The 18,924-nt window shown below is 58.0% G+C and overlaps 1 protein-coding gene across 2 annotated transcripts in view; it reads left to right on the top strand.

Annotated features, from left to right (window-relative positions):
* EPHA2 (EPH receptor A2) overlaps positions 1-18,924 on the top strand; it is a 40,312-nt gene that overhangs the window by 8,223 nt on the left and 13,165 nt on the right. Inside the window, exons 1-5 of one of the 2 annotated variants that reach the window (XM_017505251.2) lie at positions 478-729; positions 5,577-5,644; positions 7,452-8,121; positions 17,929-18,084; positions 18,169-18,501. In XM_017505251.2, the coding sequence (XP_017360740.1) occupies positions 645-729; positions 5,577-5,644; positions 7,452-8,121; positions 17,929-18,084; positions 18,169-18,501 (1,312 nt within the window). In that variant the 5' untranslated portion in view covers positions 478-644. Of the gene's footprint in view, positions 1-477; positions 730-5,576; positions 5,645-7,451; positions 8,122-17,928; positions 18,085-18,168; positions 18,502-18,924 lie in introns of those variants that run through there. The other variant, XM_037730090.1, reaches the window with a different exon arrangement.

Raw genomic sequence — 18,924 nt, 5'->3', positions numbered from 1 at the left:
TAGAGGCTTCTGAACAGAGATACTCTTCTTGACCGTCAGCAGCTTGGTACACTCTTCAAGGGTTTTAGGAATGGGGGATCCGGGTCTATTTCCAGGCCACTCTCCCAGGCCTGCTGCTTAGGAGATAACTGCTTATTGGACCCCCAATCCATTTCAGCCCAGGCCTTCAGGCCAGCGTTGAGCTCAGTCGCGTTGAGCTCAGTCGCAGAGGTAAAGGGCAGGATGGGCATGGCTCAGCGCAAAACCTTTCCAGGTCTGCTCCGAGGATACCAGGCTCAGAGATCCCCGAGGACTAACCCCTAGGGGCGCTGGCGCTTTGTGATGCTCAAACTCTGGAGGGCCTGCGGAAAGCCTGCGAGTCCAGAGGGCCCCAAGGTCCTCCCCCAAACCCCTCCGGACTTCCCCTCCCTCCCCTTCGGTGCCAGCCCGGCCCCTTTAAAGACATTCCTGAGGGCGTGGCCTCGGTGACGTCACGCGGGGCATGAATGAACTGGAGCCGGTTCTCACCCAACTTCCATTAAGGACTCGGGGCAGGAGGGGCAGAAGTTGCGCGCGGGCCGGCCGGCGGGAGCGGACACCTAGGCCGGTGTGCGGGCGTGCGGGAGCTGGGCGCAGGGGATCGGACCGAGAGCGAGGAGCGCGGCATGGAGCTCCGGGCAGCCCGCGCCTGCTTCGCCCTGCTGTGGGGCTGCGCGCTGGCCGCGGTCGCGGCAGCGCAGGGCAAGGAAGGTGAGTGCGCGCGGCGGCTGGACCCCGGGCCCCGGGGCCCGCGGGCCCTAGTGGCCCCCAGAGCCCAGCGCGCCTTAACGCACGCAACTTTGGAAACCGACCTGGTGCCTCCCAGTCCCGGCGCGCCGGAGTGCGAAGGGCGCACGGGCTGCGATCGAGGCGAGCCCTGGCCCCCACCCGGGGTCACAGGAGCTCTGGAGAATAAGGGGTTTCGGTTTGGACGCACGGGCCTCGGAGGCTGCGGAGAAGGGGACGCGGCGCAGGCCACGCGGTTGCAGCTCAGGCAGCGGCTTCAGCAACGCGTCCCGGCGGGGGGCGTGGGGAGTCCCATGGAGAAGGGAGTGTTTGGGCGGCTTTCCGCGGGCTCAGCTTCTTAGTGACCTGAATTCACTAACCTACTTGCCGGGGTTTTGCGGAGAAGGCATACTGTGCAGGCCTCGCATTTTGGGGAGGGGGCTCCGGCGAGCGGGAGCCCCCTGGCGAAGCCCCAGTTCCCTGAGATTTTCTCCACGTCCCCCTTCACCTCAAGTCCCGAGAGAGAGCGTGGAGGGAGGTTCGGGCCAATCCCTGCCCACACACTCCTTTCTCTCTTTCCCAAGCCGCACTCCTGGGCTCCCGGGTCAGCTTAGGGGCCACGAGTGCGGACAGGAAGTCCCAAAGTCAAGCGTTCTGAGCAAGGGTGACTCAGAACGAGGAAATGGGCAGGTGGGGGCGCGGCCTCCCAAGGTGTGGAGCTGTCAGCCCAGGGCCACCAGGGAGTCAGGGCACCCGGAGGTGGGGAACTGAATCACCCACCCCCGCCCCAGTGTTCCCGGAGCTGTGCTGAGTGTGGGGCCACAGACTGCCCACGGCGCGGCGTGTGTGTGGATGGGGGCGTTGACCCCCTGCTAGGGTCGCGGCGAGGATGGGGGCTCCTGCCCCTGGCCGAGGACCTTCCTGTCCACCTAGCCGAGGCCAGCTTCAGTTTCCAAGAGGGCAAGTTTTCCCCGCCTGCCTGGGCAGAGCGAGGTTTCCGCAGGCTCCACAAGGGGGAAGCCGGGAGGAAACCTTGCGCTGGGGAGAAGTTTCCTTTTTTTTTTTTTTTTTTTTTTTTTTTGAGCCAGAGTTTCGCTCTTGTGGCCCAGGCTGGAGTGCAATGGCGCGATCTTGGCTCACTGCAACCTCTGCCTCCCGGGCTCAAGCAATTCTCCTGTCTGAACCTCCTGAGTAGCTGGGAGTACAGGCGCCCACCACCACCACCGGCTAAGTTTTGTATTTTTTAGTAGAGACGGGGTTTCACCATGTTGGCCAGGCTGGTCCTGAACTTCTGACTTCAGGTGATCCACTGCCTTGGCCTCCCAAAGTGCTGGGATTACAGGCGTGAGCCACTGCACCCGGCCTGTTTCCTTTTCTGCCTCCCAAACTGGGTTTGGAGGTTTTGCTGTTCTGTGTTGGGAGGAAAAGAGGCCCAATCTGGAGCCGTTGGGCAGTGGCAAGTTGGGGGTGGCATCCTGTCTCAGTCTCTGGAGCAACAGGGCCCAGGTCCCAACTGGGACCTCTGGTTGCAGGAGGCACGAATGGCAAGGATTTCTGCCACCACCAGTATCGCCCCACTAACGTTTGGTCCTCCCCCTTCCTGGGGGACTGTGGTTGGAGAGAAGGGGAGAGACAGCTGGAATCACTACAGGCCCTTCTCCTCGGCTGCCCATGGCGGGTGGGGATTAGGCGGGTGCTTTGCTGCTGCAGCTCCACGCTGGCCTGGAAGCCTGGAGCTGCCTTGTTCTTGTTCCTTTCGTCCACCTCTCCCCAGCCTGTTTGATTAAACCCCACCCACACGCCCCATGGGATATGGGTGGGGCGGGGGGCAAGCCTTGTGTATTGCACTGGGGTGTGGGGGGACATTTTCACTTTGACTCTGAGTCCCCGTGAAAGACCCCCTAGAGAATTGTGCCTGGGTGGGGGTGGGCATGAGGGCCCAGCTGGAAGCTGCTGGTTTCAGTTCCTGGGAATCATGCTGGATGTCGTGTGTCTGCCTGGGGGTGGCTTAGGGGGCAGGTAGAAGGACACAGGTGCCTTTTCCACCTACCCCCAGGCTGCTTCGGGCTTCTTTCTTGCCCCCTTGCCCCTAGGCTGTACTTGGCTGCCCACTTGGCTCCTGTTATATCCTCAACAGCCACTGAATCTGCCCTCTGTTTTACAAATGGGGAAACTGAGGGAGGCCCAAGTGCTTACCAGCCAGGGCCCTCTGCACCGAGGACCAGCCCTGAGCATCCTGCTTCTCGGCTGCCGGAACCAAGGGCCTTTGCGCTGTGGTTGGTGTCATGGTGGATTTTCCTGGGAAGCGGGAATAGCTGGGCAGGGGTCTGGGCAGGTGGCCGGGGGTGCTGAGCTGGGGTGCTGCTGATGGGAAGAGGGCTGGCGAGTGCCAGGAAGTTCTTGGTTTCTGGTTCTGCCAGGACCCAGTCTGCCCTCTGTCCCCTTCCCTTTTTCTTTCATGTTTTCCCCAGAGCCCCCATTTCCCTGCTTCCTTTAGGGATTAGCTAGTCTTGGTTAAAGAGGAATGGGGGGAGCAGGGAGGGGACCACAGGGCAGTGGGTGGAAGAAGCTGTGGAGCAATGTGGCCCCGCAAAGATGGCACTTACAGTGGAACTTATGGTAAAGAAGGAGGTGTGTGTGTGGTGTGTGTGTGTGTGTGTGTGTTTTTTTTTTTCCCCCAGAAATGGGAAGGTAAGGGGATAGAGGGCTCGTGGATAAGCTCTGCTTAGCCTAAGCCTCTCTAGGAAGCTGTCTGGGGCAGCTGAGGGGCTCCCAGGCTCCCACCCTTTCCAGGGAAGCAGGATCTGGAAGAACCTGGGGAAAGAGCCGCACCCGCGTCAGGGTGGAGGGACCCAGTGCTGGGCGCCTCCTGTTCCTGGTGGTTGGTTCGAGGGAATTTCCCTGGGAGGGGGCCGGCGTTGGAAACCCCTGTGGAGGGGGGGACTCCTTCCTGCGTGAGGGCTTCTTTTCTTCTTCGATTGAGCCCTGTGCTACTTCTAGAGGTGGGCCCAGGCTGGAAAGGGAGGGCCCTTGTGCCAGGTTAACCCTTCGGAAGCCTGGGCACCGTGAGCCCCCTCCCCTGGGCACACACCTCAGCTTCTTGCCAGTCCGAGGTGGGGGCTGCAGGACTATGATGAACCTTTGTCCTTCTACCCACCCAGCTGAAGTCAGGAGCTTCCAGATTCCTTCCTGTGTAGCTGGAACATTCCATTTGCTAGTGGAGTTAGTGAGTTTCCAAGCCCCGGTTCTGGGCATGTCTGAACAAATCCCTGCCCCTGCCCACCCTGTTGCCCCCAGCCACCCTCCCCTATCCCCACATCCTCTGCCAGGGGGCCTGTGCCACATCGGATTTCCTCTTGCCTCTCTGGGCTGCCGAAGCCTTCCTAGAGAGGTTTGGCTGAGATTGGTAGTGGGGGTGGCAGCGCCTCACACCCCAGCCTGGGCGCGTTCAGCCCAGGTAGGAGGGCCATGTCACTTCAGGAAGGGATTTCCAAGACCCCCCTCAGAGCCCAGCTCCCATTTCCGCAAGCCAGGCCATCCCTGCCCCCAGCCTGCCTGGAGCTCTGTCCACCCTCTGAGTCTTTCTCCGGTCCTGGTCTTGAGGAATGGGGCTTCTGAGGCAGACCTCTCATGCTTCAGGGCCCAAAGGAAGCCCTGACTTGCTTTCTTTACCCCCACCTTAGGGCTTTCCCATTTGAATCCATCTTGCATAGATTCTATGCCTCAGTTTCTCCAATCTCCTTACCCTCCAGGGAGGGTAGTGCTTATTGGCAGCTACCTGGACTTTACTTGGAAATGGAGCAGGGGTAGTACCTAGGGTCTTAGGTTTTGGCTATGACCTCTGAGCCTGGCAGAGAACCTGGGGTGGATCAGTGTGAGATTCGCAGGGGTAGGACTAGGTGTAGGGAAGCCCCTGGGGGTGTGTCCCTCGCCAGGCTCCAGTCGCCTTTCTGGGAACAGCATGGTCCTCACACCTGGTCCCTCTGGCCCTAGAATGCCCCCTACATGGGCTTCCATCCCTGATCTCCCAGGAACCTCTGGGGCACCCCTGGCAGGGCAGTGGTCAGGATGTGAGGGGCGGGGGTGGTGGGAGTGACTTTCCCAGGGAGAGGACCTCGCCAGCTGTGTGTATCTTTGGGCCCCTCCTAGGGGTCCCATGGGTTCAAGGCTTTATCCCGCCTGCTCTGTGGCTTTTGTGGAGAGATCGGTTTCCAGATACCCGCTTCCCTCCTCCACCCTGGAGCTGTTCCCACCTGTTAACAGCACTCTCTTCTTGGAGTGCCACAAGATGCATGTGTACTGTAGGTGCGTGTGTGTGCTATATGGCCTGAGTGGGGCTGGCGTGTTTCCTGCTGGGGGGAATGTGGCAGAAGCAGACACCACTGTCCCCAAGGCCCACATGCATGGGAAGTGCTGCCGAAGGGCCTTGATCAAGGAAGCAGATGGGGCAGTGGTGTGTCACTTAACACTGCTCAGCCCAGCTCTCTGCCCAGCTGCTGTTCTCCTGCCAGGCTGAGCTCCCTGGCCTGCTCTGCCCAGCTGGCGACTAACGGAGGAGGGCAGCAGGCCGGAACCCTGGCTTGGGAGGCAGGAGGCCCAGACCCGACCCCAACCTGCTGTGTGGCTTCAGCTGGGTTCCAACCCGTTTCTGGGCCTGTTTCCCCCATAAGTCGAGGGATGGTTTTCTTGGATATGGTGACCCTGCATGGTGGGGTCCCTCGCTTTTTCTCTCTCTCAGAGTTGGGGTTCCTGGAGGGATCCTCACCTTTCCTGCCGTGGTCTGACTCCTAGAGACACCCCCAGGCTCATCCCCTGTCCCTGCTTTCTTTCAGTGGTACTGCTGGACTTTGCTGCAGCTGGGGGAGAGCTCGGCTGGCTCACACACCCTTATGGCAAAGGGGTACGTAAGCCTTTGGGTGGGGATGGGTGTGGGAATGGGGCTGCCGGTCCCCTGTAGAGATGGAGAAACTGAGGCCCAGGGAGTGTGGGGCCTGGCTTCAATCCAGCAGCTCAGCCAGGTCTCGGGCTCAGGGTCTGGCTTCTCACACCAGGCTCAGAGTCAGCAGGCCCAGGCCAGGGCTGGCTGGGGGTGGGAAGGTACCGGGGGTGGGGGTAAGCCTGAGAGGTGGGGGAACTGGGGAGACAGAGAAGGCCCTGGCGGAGTTGGGCTGTCCCTGTCCCAGAAGGGCTGACGGTCAGAGGGATCTCTGGCATCCCCCAACCACCTCTTGGGAGGGAAGGGGTTAAAGATGCCCCCTGTCGTGAGGTCTCAGCCCTGGAGGTGAGGGGTGAAGGAGAGACAGGGATCATGGAAACCTGATCAAGTTCCTTCCTGCCCGCCCCTTTCCCACCTCCAGCTGTTGCTTCCCCTTCCTGTGGGGGGCTGCATTTCTCTGCCTCATTCTCACCCAGGTCTTCCCCTCTATGCTGTCCTGATGTGACCAGGAGTGGGGGCAGGAGCTGTGTGTGTCTGCTGTGTGATCTTGGGGAAGATACTGCGGTTCTCTGGGCCTCAGTTTCCCTCTCTATACAATGGGCCCTCGCTGAGTGTGTCCTGGGCCCTAAGCTCAGAGAGGGGGCTGTCTCCTGGGGGCCATTCAGAATAGTTCCCACAGCTGGCCAGATCTGTGTGAGTTGGTTTCTTGTCCCTAGCTCTGGGCAGGCTTGGCTGGGGTGTAGTTCTGAGCAGATTTCTAGGACCCTGGAAGTCTAGCTGGGAGGGAACACAGGTCACCTAATACAACCCAGTCATTATGCCGAGTGGGAAACTGAGGCCCAAGGGCATGTAGAACCTCGGCCAGTGCCACACAGTATAGCCCGGGCTTCTCTCCTCCCCTTTGCTTTCCATTCATTCTTTTGTTCATTCATTCAACAAACACTTTCCTGAGCACCTACTCTGTCTCAGGCAGGCTCTAGGGACACAGAGGTGAATTAGATGCAGACCCTGGCCGAGGAGCCCCGAATCTAGTGTGGGAGCCCAGATGTAGGTGTCCCCACGTGCCATGCCAAGTGCACCTTGGTAAATGGCAAGGGATGCAGCGTGAGGGGAACATGGCAACTGTGGGAGCTGGGTGGTGGGGGGCACTTGGCCCAACTGTGGCCTAACCTGGGAATTCTTTCTGGAGAAGGCTGAGTTATGATCCAGAGAGGGAGGAACGTGTTGATCTGCTCCAAAGCCAAATTCTAAATGACAGAGAGGATCATCCATTGTTTTTGACTTAATGCTACTCCTTTGCTTGTCAACACACATGCATGTGTGGTGAATAATACCCAGAGTAACAATAGTCATACTGGCTGCCTGTATGCCTATTACCTTGTGCCCAGCACTGTGCTCAGCCAAGGTAGACATTCTGTCCTTTATCCTCACAGCAATTCTGCGAGGTAGGGGGTCTTGCCACCATTGTACAGATGAGGAAATTGCGGCTCAGAGAGCATAACCCACCTGAGGTCACGTGGAGCCCCAGACACCACCCACAGGCTCATGGTCTAACAGAGAGATCTGGCATCCAGACGTGTGCCAGAAAGACCAGGGGCCAGATTCCGGCTCAGCCACTTATGGATTCACCCCCCACTCGCCCCAGGCCCCAGTTTCCTTCACTGTTGAACCGGGAAAGCATAAACCGGAAAGCATCTGCCTAGTGCCCCACTCTGCCACCCTGTCCTCAGTTTCCCTAGGCACCTGCCCACTAACCTGTCTTCCCCCGCAGTGGGACCTGATGCAGAACATCATGGACGACATGCCCATCTACATGTACTCCGTGTGCAACGTGATGTCTGGCGACCAGGACAACTGGCTCCGCACCAACTGGGTGTACCGGGGAGAGGCAGAGCGTATCTTCATCGAGCTCAAGTTTACCGTGCGTGACTGCAACAGCTTCCCCGGCGGTGCCAGCTCCTGCAAGGAGACTTTCAACCTCTACTATGCGGAGTCGGACCTGGACTACGGCACCAACTTCCAGAAGCGCCAGTTCACCAAGATTGACACCATTGCGCCAGATGAGATCACTGTCAGCAGCGACTTCGAGACTCGCCTCGTGAAGCTGAACGTGGAGGAGCGCTCCGTGGGGCCGCTCACTCGCAAGGGCTTCTACCTGGCCTTCCAGGATATTGGTGCCTGTGTGGCGCTGCTCTCCGTCCGTGTCTACTACAAGAAGTGCCCCGAGCTGCTGCAGGGCCTGGCCCGCTTCCCCGAGACCATCGCCGGCTCTGATGCACCCTCCCTGGCCACTGTGGCCGGCACCTGTGTGGACCATGCCGTGGTGCCACCAGGGGGTGAAGAGCCCCGTATGCACTGTGCAGTGGATGGCGAGTGGCTGGTGCCCATTGGGCAGTGCCTGTGCCAGGCAGGCTACGAGAAGGTGGAGGACGCCTGCCAGGGTGAGTGACGGTTCTGGGTGGCAGGGAAGGGGTTCTGGAGTGACACACTGCATTCCCATTCTGGTCTTTAGCTTTGGAATCATGGGATCTTGGTAAACTCATCCCACTTTGATGACATGCATTAGTTCTGTTAGTGGAAATTATAGATCCTTCCCAGACATCAGTTTCCATCTTAGAGCTGGATTAACTCATTCATTAATAATGAGTGAATTGTGGCTGGGCCCAGTGGCTCACGCCTGTAATCCCAGCACTTTGGGAGGCTGAGGCAGGTGGATCACTTGAGCCCAGGAGTTTGAGACCAGCCTGGGTAGCATAGTGAAGCCCTGTTCGGCGTGATGGCACGCACCTATAATCCCAGCTACCTGGGAGGCTGAGGCACGAGAATCGATTGCTTGAATCTGGGAGGCAGAAGTTGCAGTGAGCCAAGATCACACCACTGCACTCCAGCTTGGGTGACAGAGTGAGACTCTGTCTGGAAAAACAAAAAATGAATGAACGAATTGAGAAACAGTAGAGTGTGGAGGTTATGCCTGAGGACCCTAGAACAAGAACGCCTGGGTTCAAATCCCAGGTCTACATTTTTAGCTGCGTGGATTTAGGTCATTTCCTTGACCTCTGTACCTGGGTTTCCTCATTTATAAAATGGAGATGATCATAGCATCTATGTCATAGGGTGGCTGTGATCATCAAATGACTTAATAGTAAAGTGCTTAGGTCACTGCCTGCCACATAAGTACTTTTAACTGTGGCTGTTATTTTTTACTCATCCCCCAAATGTATACTGAGTGTCTCCTGTGCACAGGCACTGTGGTCTCATGGTAGGAGTACCAGGAACGAGTTCCATGTCTGTTATCAGCTCGCTGTGTGGCCTTAGGCAAGCTGCTTAACCTCTCTGGGCCGCAAACTCCTCTTCTGTACATGGAGGTGACTGAGTTGGACCTGGGGTACACATCCCCTGGCTGCATATCAGGATCACCAGGGGAGCTTTTGGGACATGCTTTTGTTGAGGGAGAGGCGGAGAGGGCCCAGGGTCTGCCTTTCTTGTCTGAATCTTCCCAGGACCCATAGATTTCCCATTGGGGTCTCTATTGATGACACACTGGGCCCAGAAAAGGGGCCAATTAAATCAGACTCTCCTTGGGGACTGAGGCTTGGGCATTAGTGAGCTTACATGGAGCAAGCTGTGGCTTGGTGTGCCCAGAGCCTGTGACAGCGGAAATCTCCACAGCAATGTGAATTTTCAATGGGTGACTTTTTCTGGAAATGGCCCTGGGGCAGGGCATTTGTGGAATGCAGGCGGACCTTTGGAGGGCTGGCTCATCCGCTCTCTCTGGCAGCTTCTTTGCGGAGATAAGCGGGGCATTAAGGACCTGGAGGGTTAGTCGCTGCATTGCACACACCTGCGGCGCGACCTTGGCTAAACCCCCCTCATCTCTGGCCTTGGGTTTCCTGCAAGTGAAATGAGAAAGTTCAATAACACCAGCAGACTTTCTGCTTGTTTTGTAGCCATGGATCCTGTAGCCCAGGAAGGGGGTTGAAGGGTGGGAGGACCCTGAAGCCCTTTCTGATGAGCCCCACTTGCCTCCGGAAGCAAGTCCTCAGAACCTTACTTAACTCAGTCTGTAAACCCCCGATGAGTTTTCTGTGAGCTTTTCTGGCCGTAAGCCTGTGGTGTCGGCTCTGCTCTGGCCCATCCCATCGCCCCTTGTCTTCCCGGCTCCCCTCTGCTGAGCGAGCCTCCCTTCCCCAGATGGCCCCTGCTTTAGGTGACCTCGAATGCACACTCCCAGTTTCAGACAATGACTGTGGGGTTGGGGGGGGCCTGGACGAGGCAGCCCAGTGGGGCGAGCAGGCTCCTCCCACATGACATCCTCGCACAAGAATGCGGGGGTGGGGGCGAGGGGCAGCTGAAAACTTTCCACAGGCTGGTGATGCAGGCCCCGCAGAGATAAGTGGACGGTTGGGGTGGGGGTGTCTCTCCAGGAAGTGGGGCAGCCTTCCCTCCTCTAGAGGTGGGGGGTCAGGGTTCTGGCAGACTTTGTTTGTAGAGAGCCAAGCAGCCTCCTGCTGGGAAGATCAGCCCAGCAGGAGGACGAGTTTCCAGAAGCGAAATATCCAACTTAGCTGGTGGGACACTGTCAACTGCTAGTCACCTATCACCGGGATCCTCCCACCAAAATTCCTGTCAGTGTGGCCAGGTGCTGGTACGGGAGATGCCAGGAACTCCTGGCTGGCTCTGCTTTATGCTTCTAGGCTTTTCTCAGCAGCCCCTGGTCATGCTGCTGTGGGAGGTGATGACAGTCACTACCGTAGACAGGTGCTGTCTGAGGGGCAGGCGCTGAGCCAAGCAAGCGCTTTATCAGACATGCCAGTGGAATCCACACCACCTTTCTGTGTGGCAGGGATTGAAATCAATCCCATTTGACAGACTAGGAAACTGAGGTTCAGAGAAGTAAAGAGGCTTGCCTGGAGTCACACAGTGGATGTGGCTGAGTCAGGATCTGAATCCAGGCGGTGCAGCGGGCGCCCAGGCTGCAGGATGGGTTAGGAAATGGGGCGGGAAGTGACCAGTTCCTTTGGAATCCCTGACTCAGCTCCTGGACCTGGAGCAGGTTCTCTGGCCAAACCTGGGGATGGCAGGGTCTGTTGCAGGGGCTTGAGGGCTCTTTTGGAGGCAGGGGTGCTGGAGAGGGCACTGCTGGGCACATTGCAGGAGAACCAGAGGTAGGCACAGGGTCTGCCCTCCCTGCTGGACCCTCCAGGCCTGGAGACCCAGATTCTTTCACTGGGGCTCCTGCTGGTGACAAACCAGACCGAGAGAGTGGCAGGGCACCCTGAGGTTACCTGGCACCCTGTCTAGGTTATTCCGTTTGTCTGTTTCTCCTCAGGGTTCTTTCCTCAGGAAGCCTGGAGCTCAGGAAAGAGTTAAGTGGGCAGAGGAAGGGAGGCACCTCCCAGGTGCTGTGTGCGGCAGGTGGGCATGCTGCCCGGAGCGCTCCCGTGAGCTATGTGAGGAATGAGCCAGCTTCGCTCCATTCCCCAGCCCCGCCCTGCCCGCGGGGACAGCGGAGTCACTCGGGCTGACCGGGCTGACCGCTGTCTCCGGGGGCTGCTTTGTCTCCCTGTCTCCGCTTCCTGTGCTGGCTTTAGCAGCTGAGCTGGCGGGGCCCCTGCTGGCGCCTCAGCCCTGGGGACCACTGGCCAGGTGAGCAGGTGGCCAGCGGCCTTGGCCAGCAGCTCAGCTGAACAGCTGGGAGGCCAGAGCTAGGTTGTGGGGGGTTGGAGATTCCCTCCTGAGAGGATCTTGCTCCCTCGAGGGGCCTAGCCCCTTGGGGATGTCCCCTCCCTACTGTAGTTTTACAATCCGCCAGTTCCTAGGGACACCCCATTCCAGGCACCACGCTAGACATCTCATAAGCAGGGCTTCCTTCTGCCTTCACAAACAACCCAGAGAGGATGAGGACTTGATCCCCATTTTACAGATGAGGAAACTGAGGCCCGGAGAGGACGCAGTGACCAGTGACCAAAAGAACTGGGGCCTGGCACAGGAGGGCAGTTGCCCCTGCTGTGTGTCCTTCCACCCACAGGTTGTATGACCTTAGCAAGTCCCCTCTGGGTCCCACCCCCATCTGTAAAATGAATGGGTTGGGCCTGTGACACTGAAGGACCTGCCAACCTGGTGATCAGAGCTTCCCATTGGGGCTCAGTCTGAACACTGGGCAAGCTGTTGACCATGTGACTCAAGTGTGGCGAAGAGGGGTCCCACTGCTTGCAGTCCAAGTAGCCTAAGGTCCATAGCTGACAGGGAGGAGTCCCTGGCCAGGGTATGGCTCTGGTTAAGGTGGTCTTTTCTTTATTGAGATGGAGTCCACTCTGTCACCCAGCCTGGAGTGCAGTGGTGCAATCTCGGCTCACTGCAACCTCTGCCTCCTGGGTTCAAGCGATTCTCCTGCCTCAGTCTCCCGAATAGCTGGGATTACAGGCATGGGCCACCACACGTGGCTAATTTTTTGTAGAGACTGGGTTTCACCATGTTAGCTAGGATGGTCTTGATCTCGTCGGCCTCCCAAAATGCTGGGATTACAGGCGTGAGCCACCGTGCCCGGCAAGGCGGTCTTTAGATAGGGTGGTCTTGGGCCATGGCAGGGACTGCTGGCAGGATCCCTGTTTTGTCAGGTCACGGTTGTTCCCCTCATCCCGTGGGGGACTCCGGGAGCTGTGGGCTGTGGCTCTGAGGCTTGTCCCCTCCCTGGGAAGTCCCACTGGGCCTTATTTCTGTGATGTTTCTTCTGGCATGCAGGGGGGGACCAGTCGGCAGCACCGCCCCAGCACCCCTCCGCCCCCCATGGTGGCTCTCACCTCTCTGCCCTGCCTATCCCACCCTCAGCTCAGACTGGGGGCAAAGCTAGGCACTGGCAGCTCCACCGGGCAGGCATCGGCCTTCCCTCCCTCCCTCCCCCCTCTAGGTAAGTGGGTCCCCAGAACGGAAGGAAGGAGTCGAGGGAAAGCAAACAGAAGATGAAAGGCTGGTGGCAGGCCAGGAGCAGGAGGCGGGGGCCGGGGTGGGGAGTGGCGCTTATCGATGGTGGAGGAATGTGCCCGCAGATAGCTCCCTAGGGTATGTGTGAAAGGGACAGGGTGCTGGCAGCCGTCAGGCCCTGCGGATGGACCCTCTTCTGCAGGGACGACAGGGCCTGCTGGGAGCAAGAAGCCACTAGGGCTCCAGGTTATCAGCTTCCCTCATTTGCTGGGTCAGTAACCCATAGGTTGCCATTCGCTGCCTGTCAGGGCCCAGAGACAAAGTCCAGGCTCCTCATCCTTGAGCCAGGGTGGTGCCTGCGGTCGCCTGGCTTGGGTGGTGACTGGACCTAGGTGAATTGCCACCATGACCTCTTGACCTCACAGCCTTGCCACTGTCAGCCTGGGAGGTGGCTGAGCCTTGGGAGGAGGGGCTCCATTGGGGGCTGGACTTGCGTCACGATAAGGGCGTCTGTCCCTGAGTCACCTCTTGCTGCCACCTGAGGGGCGGGCATCAGGAACTGGAAAAACCAGGGTATGGCCCGAGGTGCAGCCACTGTGCCCCAGTTCCTGCTCGGAGTGGCCCGGGCCTGCCACGCAACTGGGGCCAGAACAGCTCTCCACAGGTGTGCCACAGTGTGCCAAAGCTAGGCTCTTGTGCAAGGAAGGTAAGCATCCTGGTGGACCACCTCCGCAGCGTCTCTCTGGGCGCTGAAACTCTCCTCACTGCTCTGGCCCTGGAGTGCGTATTTCATGTACCCATGGTAGGTTTTGCCACTCGTCCTCTCTCCCACTGACTCTTCTATCCACCTGTCCACCCATCCACCCACCCATTCATCCATCCATCCATCCACCCCTCCACCCATCCATCCATCCATACATACATCCATTCATCCACCCATCTACCCATTCGTCCACCCATCCACTTGTTTATTCATCTGTCCATCCTCCCCCAACCCCCATCCATCCATCCACCATTCACCATCCATCCATTCATCCAACCATCCACTTGTTTATTCATCTGTCCATCCTCCTCACCCATCCATCCACCCACCCATCCATCCATCCAACCATCCATCCACTTACCTACCCACCAACCCATCCATCCACTTGTGCATTCATCTGTCCATCCATCCATCCACCCTCCCACCCACCCACCCACCAACCCACCCATCTACCCATCCATTTATCCATCTGTCCATCCATTCAGCAAACATTAACTGAGCACCTACTTCATGCAAGCCCCTGTGCTGGGCCATGGGACACAGATAAATTGGTCTCCATTCCTGCTCCTCAGGAGCTGCCAGTCTCACAGAGGCTCCTGATACATGCAGAAATAATTTCAAATGGAGCATGAAAGCCAAGCTGTGAATTCCCCTGGAGCTGAAGCGGTGTTTATCTGTCTCACCATCATATCCTAGCACCCAGCATCGTGCCAGACATGTACGAAGTGCCCATTTCTATTTGGTAAACATAAGAGCAGTAGATGCCCTAATGGGGCCCAGGGGTCCAGGAATTGGGCAGTCTTGGAGGGCTGTGTAGAGGAACTTAAGCTGGGTATTAAAGGATGCATAGGAGTTTGCTGGTTGCCTAAGAAACGGTGGGTATTTGGTGTATGTAGGTGTGTTTGAGTACGTGTGACCCCTGTCCCCACTTCCCGCCCAGAATGCCAGGAAATCCGACTAGATAAAGTCAGGAAGAACACGGGGGCTTGCTGGTGTCCTACTCTTGAACTCTGGGACCCCTGAGCACTTGGAAACTCGGGGGGGCTCTGGGGACAGCCCCTGGTAGCTCTGTGGTTGGAGGAGGGGAAACACAGCTCGTCAGGCAGGCACATGCCCTGTTGACGCTGCCTCTCCACTGTATTATCTGGCACATCCGCAGCGGAAATCTCTCCAAATTCCCTCTTTCCTGGCGGCAGCAGGCAGGCCACCCCCGGGCGCTGGGGCCGAAGAGCCCATCTCTTCCCCCACTTCCTCCTCTTGGCATAGGAGCAGCCGCATGGTGGGGAATCAGGGCATTGTGAGGGTTTTCGGGTGGCTAAAGCCTTCAGTGGGTCTAAGCCCGAGCTGTGGGGGTTTGTGGCACCTGCCCGGCCTGGGAGCCTGGCTGGGAACGCCCCCCGAGCTTCCCAGGTCTGCTGGCCCTGGACCACCTGGAGCCAGCACTTAGCCAGGGCGAAGTCTCCTCGGCAGACAAGTCAGGGCTTTTGGGGAAGTTGAAACCCCAGGATAGACATGGCCCAGCTTTCTGGAGTCTCAGTTTTACTTAAAGATGTGGCGGAGGAGAGGGCTATTTTTGTATCATGTAGCTATGTTATGGGGAGGGGGGCAATATACTCACGGGTTTCCAAATACGACAGGAGACTGGAAAGACATTTGGGGCTTGAAGGAGACCGCTTTAGCCACCCCAACCAACCCTCCTGGCTGGAGTCTACACTCTTCTGCTCATAGACACAAAAGTGCCCAGTTTGAGATCTGTGGTGGGGATGCCCTCCCCTCCCTCCACAGCGCAGAGACCCCCGGCTGTTCTGAAATTAGGCGGGAGTTTCTGGCTTTTGAAGTGAATATCTCCTCTGTCTTCAGGCTTGTTTCAGAATGTTGGTTTCTCTTTGCTCTGAATTGAAGGGTTCCTAAGAACACAAGTGGGAAAGGAGGCCCAGCGCGGCGGCTCACACCTGTAACCCCGGCATTGTGGGAAGTCCAGGTGGGAGGATCATTTGAGGCCAGGAGGTCAAGGGACCAGCCTGGGCAACAAAGCAAGATCTTGTCTCTAAAAAATAAAATAGGCCAGACAAGGTGGCTCACGCTTTTAATCCCAGCACTTTGGGAGGTCAAGGCGGGAGGATCACTCGAGGTCGGTATTTCAAGACCAGCCTGGCCAACATGGTGAAACTCCATCTCTACTAAAAATACAAAAGTTAGCCAGGCCTGGTGGTGGGTGCCTGTAGTCCCAGCTACTCAGGAAACTGAGGGAGGAGAATTGCTTGAACCTGGGAGGCAGAGGTTGCAGTGAGTTGAGATCCTGCCACTGCACTCCAGCCTGGGCGACAACAGAGCAGGACTCCATTTCAAAAACGTAATAATAAAAAAATAAAGAATAAAATAAAATAAAAAGAAGTGAGAGAGGAGAGAGGCGGAAGGTCAGGCGTCCTCAGTGTGAGTTTTGGTTTCCTGTCTTGGGAGCTTGGTGACCTTGTGCAGGCTCTTTTTTGCCTCTCCTTACCTCCAAAATGGAACGAGTGCCAGCAGTGCCTGTGTATAGCAGGTCTATCGTGAGGACTGAATGCTTGTAAGGCGCTTAGCCCGAGCCCTGCGCACAGTAGGTACTTACCGGCGGTTGCCGTCACTGGGACTCCAGGCTCCATGCAGAGCAGGAGTCGGGTCCTGGGCCTCCTGTGTCCTGCTGCACGGCCCAGGACAAGCCCCCTTCCCTGCGCTGGGTGCCTGAGTTCTCACAGGACCAATGCTGAGGGTCTGCTAACGCAGGATGGGCCAAGTGGCTGAGGGAGGCTGTTTGTGTGGTCCCTGGGTGGGCCGGGTGGGGAGGGGACAGGGATGCATCCTGGCTCTGGGAGCAGAGTCACTATCTGGCACCTGACAGAGCTGGGAGTCCTTTGAGTCCTGTTCCTCCGACTCCTGGTCCCTCTCTCCACCTCTGCTCACACAGGGGACTGGACAAAGAGACTCTGCTCCAGATTCTGTACCTGAGGGTTAGCAGGCCTGGCTGGGCCATGGCAATTGAAATTGGCTTCCCTGGAGGGGGTGGTCCTTAGGCCATTGGGGGCCAGGCTGTCCCCAGGGTCCAGGACAAAAGTGGCCTCTAGGCCCAGATTTTTCCTGACGGCAGGGATCTGACCTCCCTACATCAGACCTCCAGTGGCTTTCCACTGCCTCCGGGATAAAGTCCCAGCTTCTTGGCCTGGCATTCAACTGGCCTTTCTCAACTGCTTTATTGCTTGCTGTTCCCCACGTTTGTGCCCACAAACCCACTCATACCTTCCTTCTTAGTCATGCTCATTCTCACTCCTAACTCCCTCTCCCAATATCTATGGCTCCTCTGCTGAACTCCTATGCAGCCTCTAAACCCCAGCCAAAATGTCCCCTGTGTGACTTCTCAGACTCCTGGCCAAGGTTGTTTCCCCCTCTCCACCCACTTATCTCTTAGCTTGTTTCCTCCGTCTGTCTTGCAGACCTTGTCAGGTGCTTCTGCTCTCTGAGATCAGGGCTTTGTTTTCATTTTGGTGCATACCCAGCACTGGGCCAGGCACAGGCAGGGGATTAGTGTGTGTGTGGTAAACATGGTGCTGAGGGTGGAGGTGACTTAGGACCCTCTCCTTAGAACAACCTGAAGGATTACAATTGCAGGGTTGCAGAGGGAGCTCCGTAGGGTGACCTCCACCCACCCTGGCCACTTCAGCAGCTGCCCAAACCCTGGCCAGCCCGGCACTGGGAACCCAGTGTCTGGGCAGCTTCCTGCCGGTAGGGCCAGGAAGGGGCTTAGGGCAGGAGCAGGATGAAACAGGATAGGGAGGTGGGAGGAAGAAGCCCCCGGAGTCAGGTGCCTGAGCCCCCAGCCTGCTGGGCCAGGGCAGGACCAGCCACTGGGGGAGGAAGAGCCACTTCCTGGCTGCCCTTGTGACTGGCGGATATGACTCGGCCCTGGAAGCAGAGCCAGAGAAAATGCCGGGGGGCTTGGCCTTTCCTGCTTCCTGGTCAGCCCTGCATGGACAGGCGGGCAGGTCCTGGGGCAAACGGAACACCTGCAGGGATGGCAACCTGAACTGATGAGGCTGGCTGGTGAGTCAGAGTGGTGGTGATAGTCAGTCAACAAACACACATGGTCTAGAAGAGGCAGTCATTGTCCTGGGCAGCTCGCAGCTACCCAGGTGGGGACCTGACAGGCTGGTCTGCGCGGATGAAAGGGGATGAGGCTGGTGGGCGGCGTGCTTGGTCAAGTGCTAAGCTAGTCTATGATGGGATTCTTGGGAAACTGAAAGGCGAGGTGTGGCCTTGAATGCCGGGCTCAGGGGCATGGTGCTTCTTGCAGAAGCCAGTGGGGAGTGAAGCAAAGGTTTGCAGCGTGTGTGTGAGGCACTGCCTGGTACATGCTCGGCTCTGGCCATGCACTTTTCCATCACAAGACATTTTGCCGACAAGAAAACAGGTCCATAAAGATTTACTGACCTGCCTTGGCGGGGGGGTCCCCAGTGAGGGAATGAGGCAGTCATGTGGGGCGGGAGCAGATTGAACTGATGTCCTTGTGGCCTGTCTGTCTTGTGCCAACCAGCCTGCTCGCCTGGATTCTTTAAGTTTGAGGCATCTGAGAGCCCCTGCTTGGAGTGCCCTGAGCACACGCTGCCATCCCCCGAGGGTGCCGCCTCCTGCGAGTGTGAGGAAGGCTTCTTCCGGGCACCGCAGGACCCAGTGTCGATGCCCTGCACACGTGAGTCTCGCCATGGGTCAGGGTGGCGTGACCGAGGGTGACTTCGCCTGGGTCCAGCAGAGCACTGACTCCTCCTGTCTGCAGGCCCCCCCTCCGCCCCACACTACCTCACTGCCGTGGGCATGGGTGCCAAGGTGGAGCTGCGCTGGACGCCCCCACAGGACAGCGGGGGCCGCGAGGACATCGTCTACAGCGTCACCTGTGAACAGTGCTGGCCTGAGTCCGGGGAGTGCGGGCCGTGTGAGGCCACCGTGCGCTACTCGGAACCTCCGCACGGGCTGACCCGAACCAGTGTGACAGTCAGCGACCTGGAGCCCCACATGAACTACACCTTCACCGTGGAGGCCCGCAACGGCGTCTCGAGCCTGGTGACCAGCCGCAGCTTCCGCACTGCCAGCGTCAGCATCAACCAGACAGGTGAGGCGCAGGTGGACGGCTGTGCCCTAGGGGGCCTGCCCAGGTGGGGCTTAAGGAGGACGGCCACCTGAGGCTCGGGTGTGTTTAGAGAGAAGCAGCAGGGCAAGTGGCTAAAGGCTCAGTCTCTACAGCAAGCTGGTCCAACCCATAGGCCACATGTGGCCCCGGCTGGCTTTGAATGTGGCCCAACACAATTCATAAACTTTCTTAAAACATTATGAGGTTATTTTTGCAATTTTTTTAAAGCTCATCACCTGTCGTTAGTGTTGGTGTATTTTATGTGTGGCCCAAGACAGTTCTTCCAATATGGCCCACAGAAGCTGAAAGACTGGACATCAGCTCTGTGACTGTGGGCAGGGTAGCCTCTCTGGGTCTCAGTGTTCTCACCTGTAAAGTGGGGTAATAACTGAGAATTGAGGCTTG

Source organism: Cebus imitator, unplaced genomic scaffold (genome assembly GCF_001604975.1).
Source record: "Cebus imitator isolate Cc_AM_T3 unplaced genomic scaffold, Cebus_imitator-1.0 Scaffold15, whole genome shotgun sequence".
NCBI lineage: Eukaryota > Metazoa > Chordata > Mammalia > Primates > Cebidae > Cebus > Cebus imitator.
The sequence above is the reverse complement of the archived record's forward strand: the minus strand, read 5'-3'. Positions and strand labels throughout refer to the sequence as shown.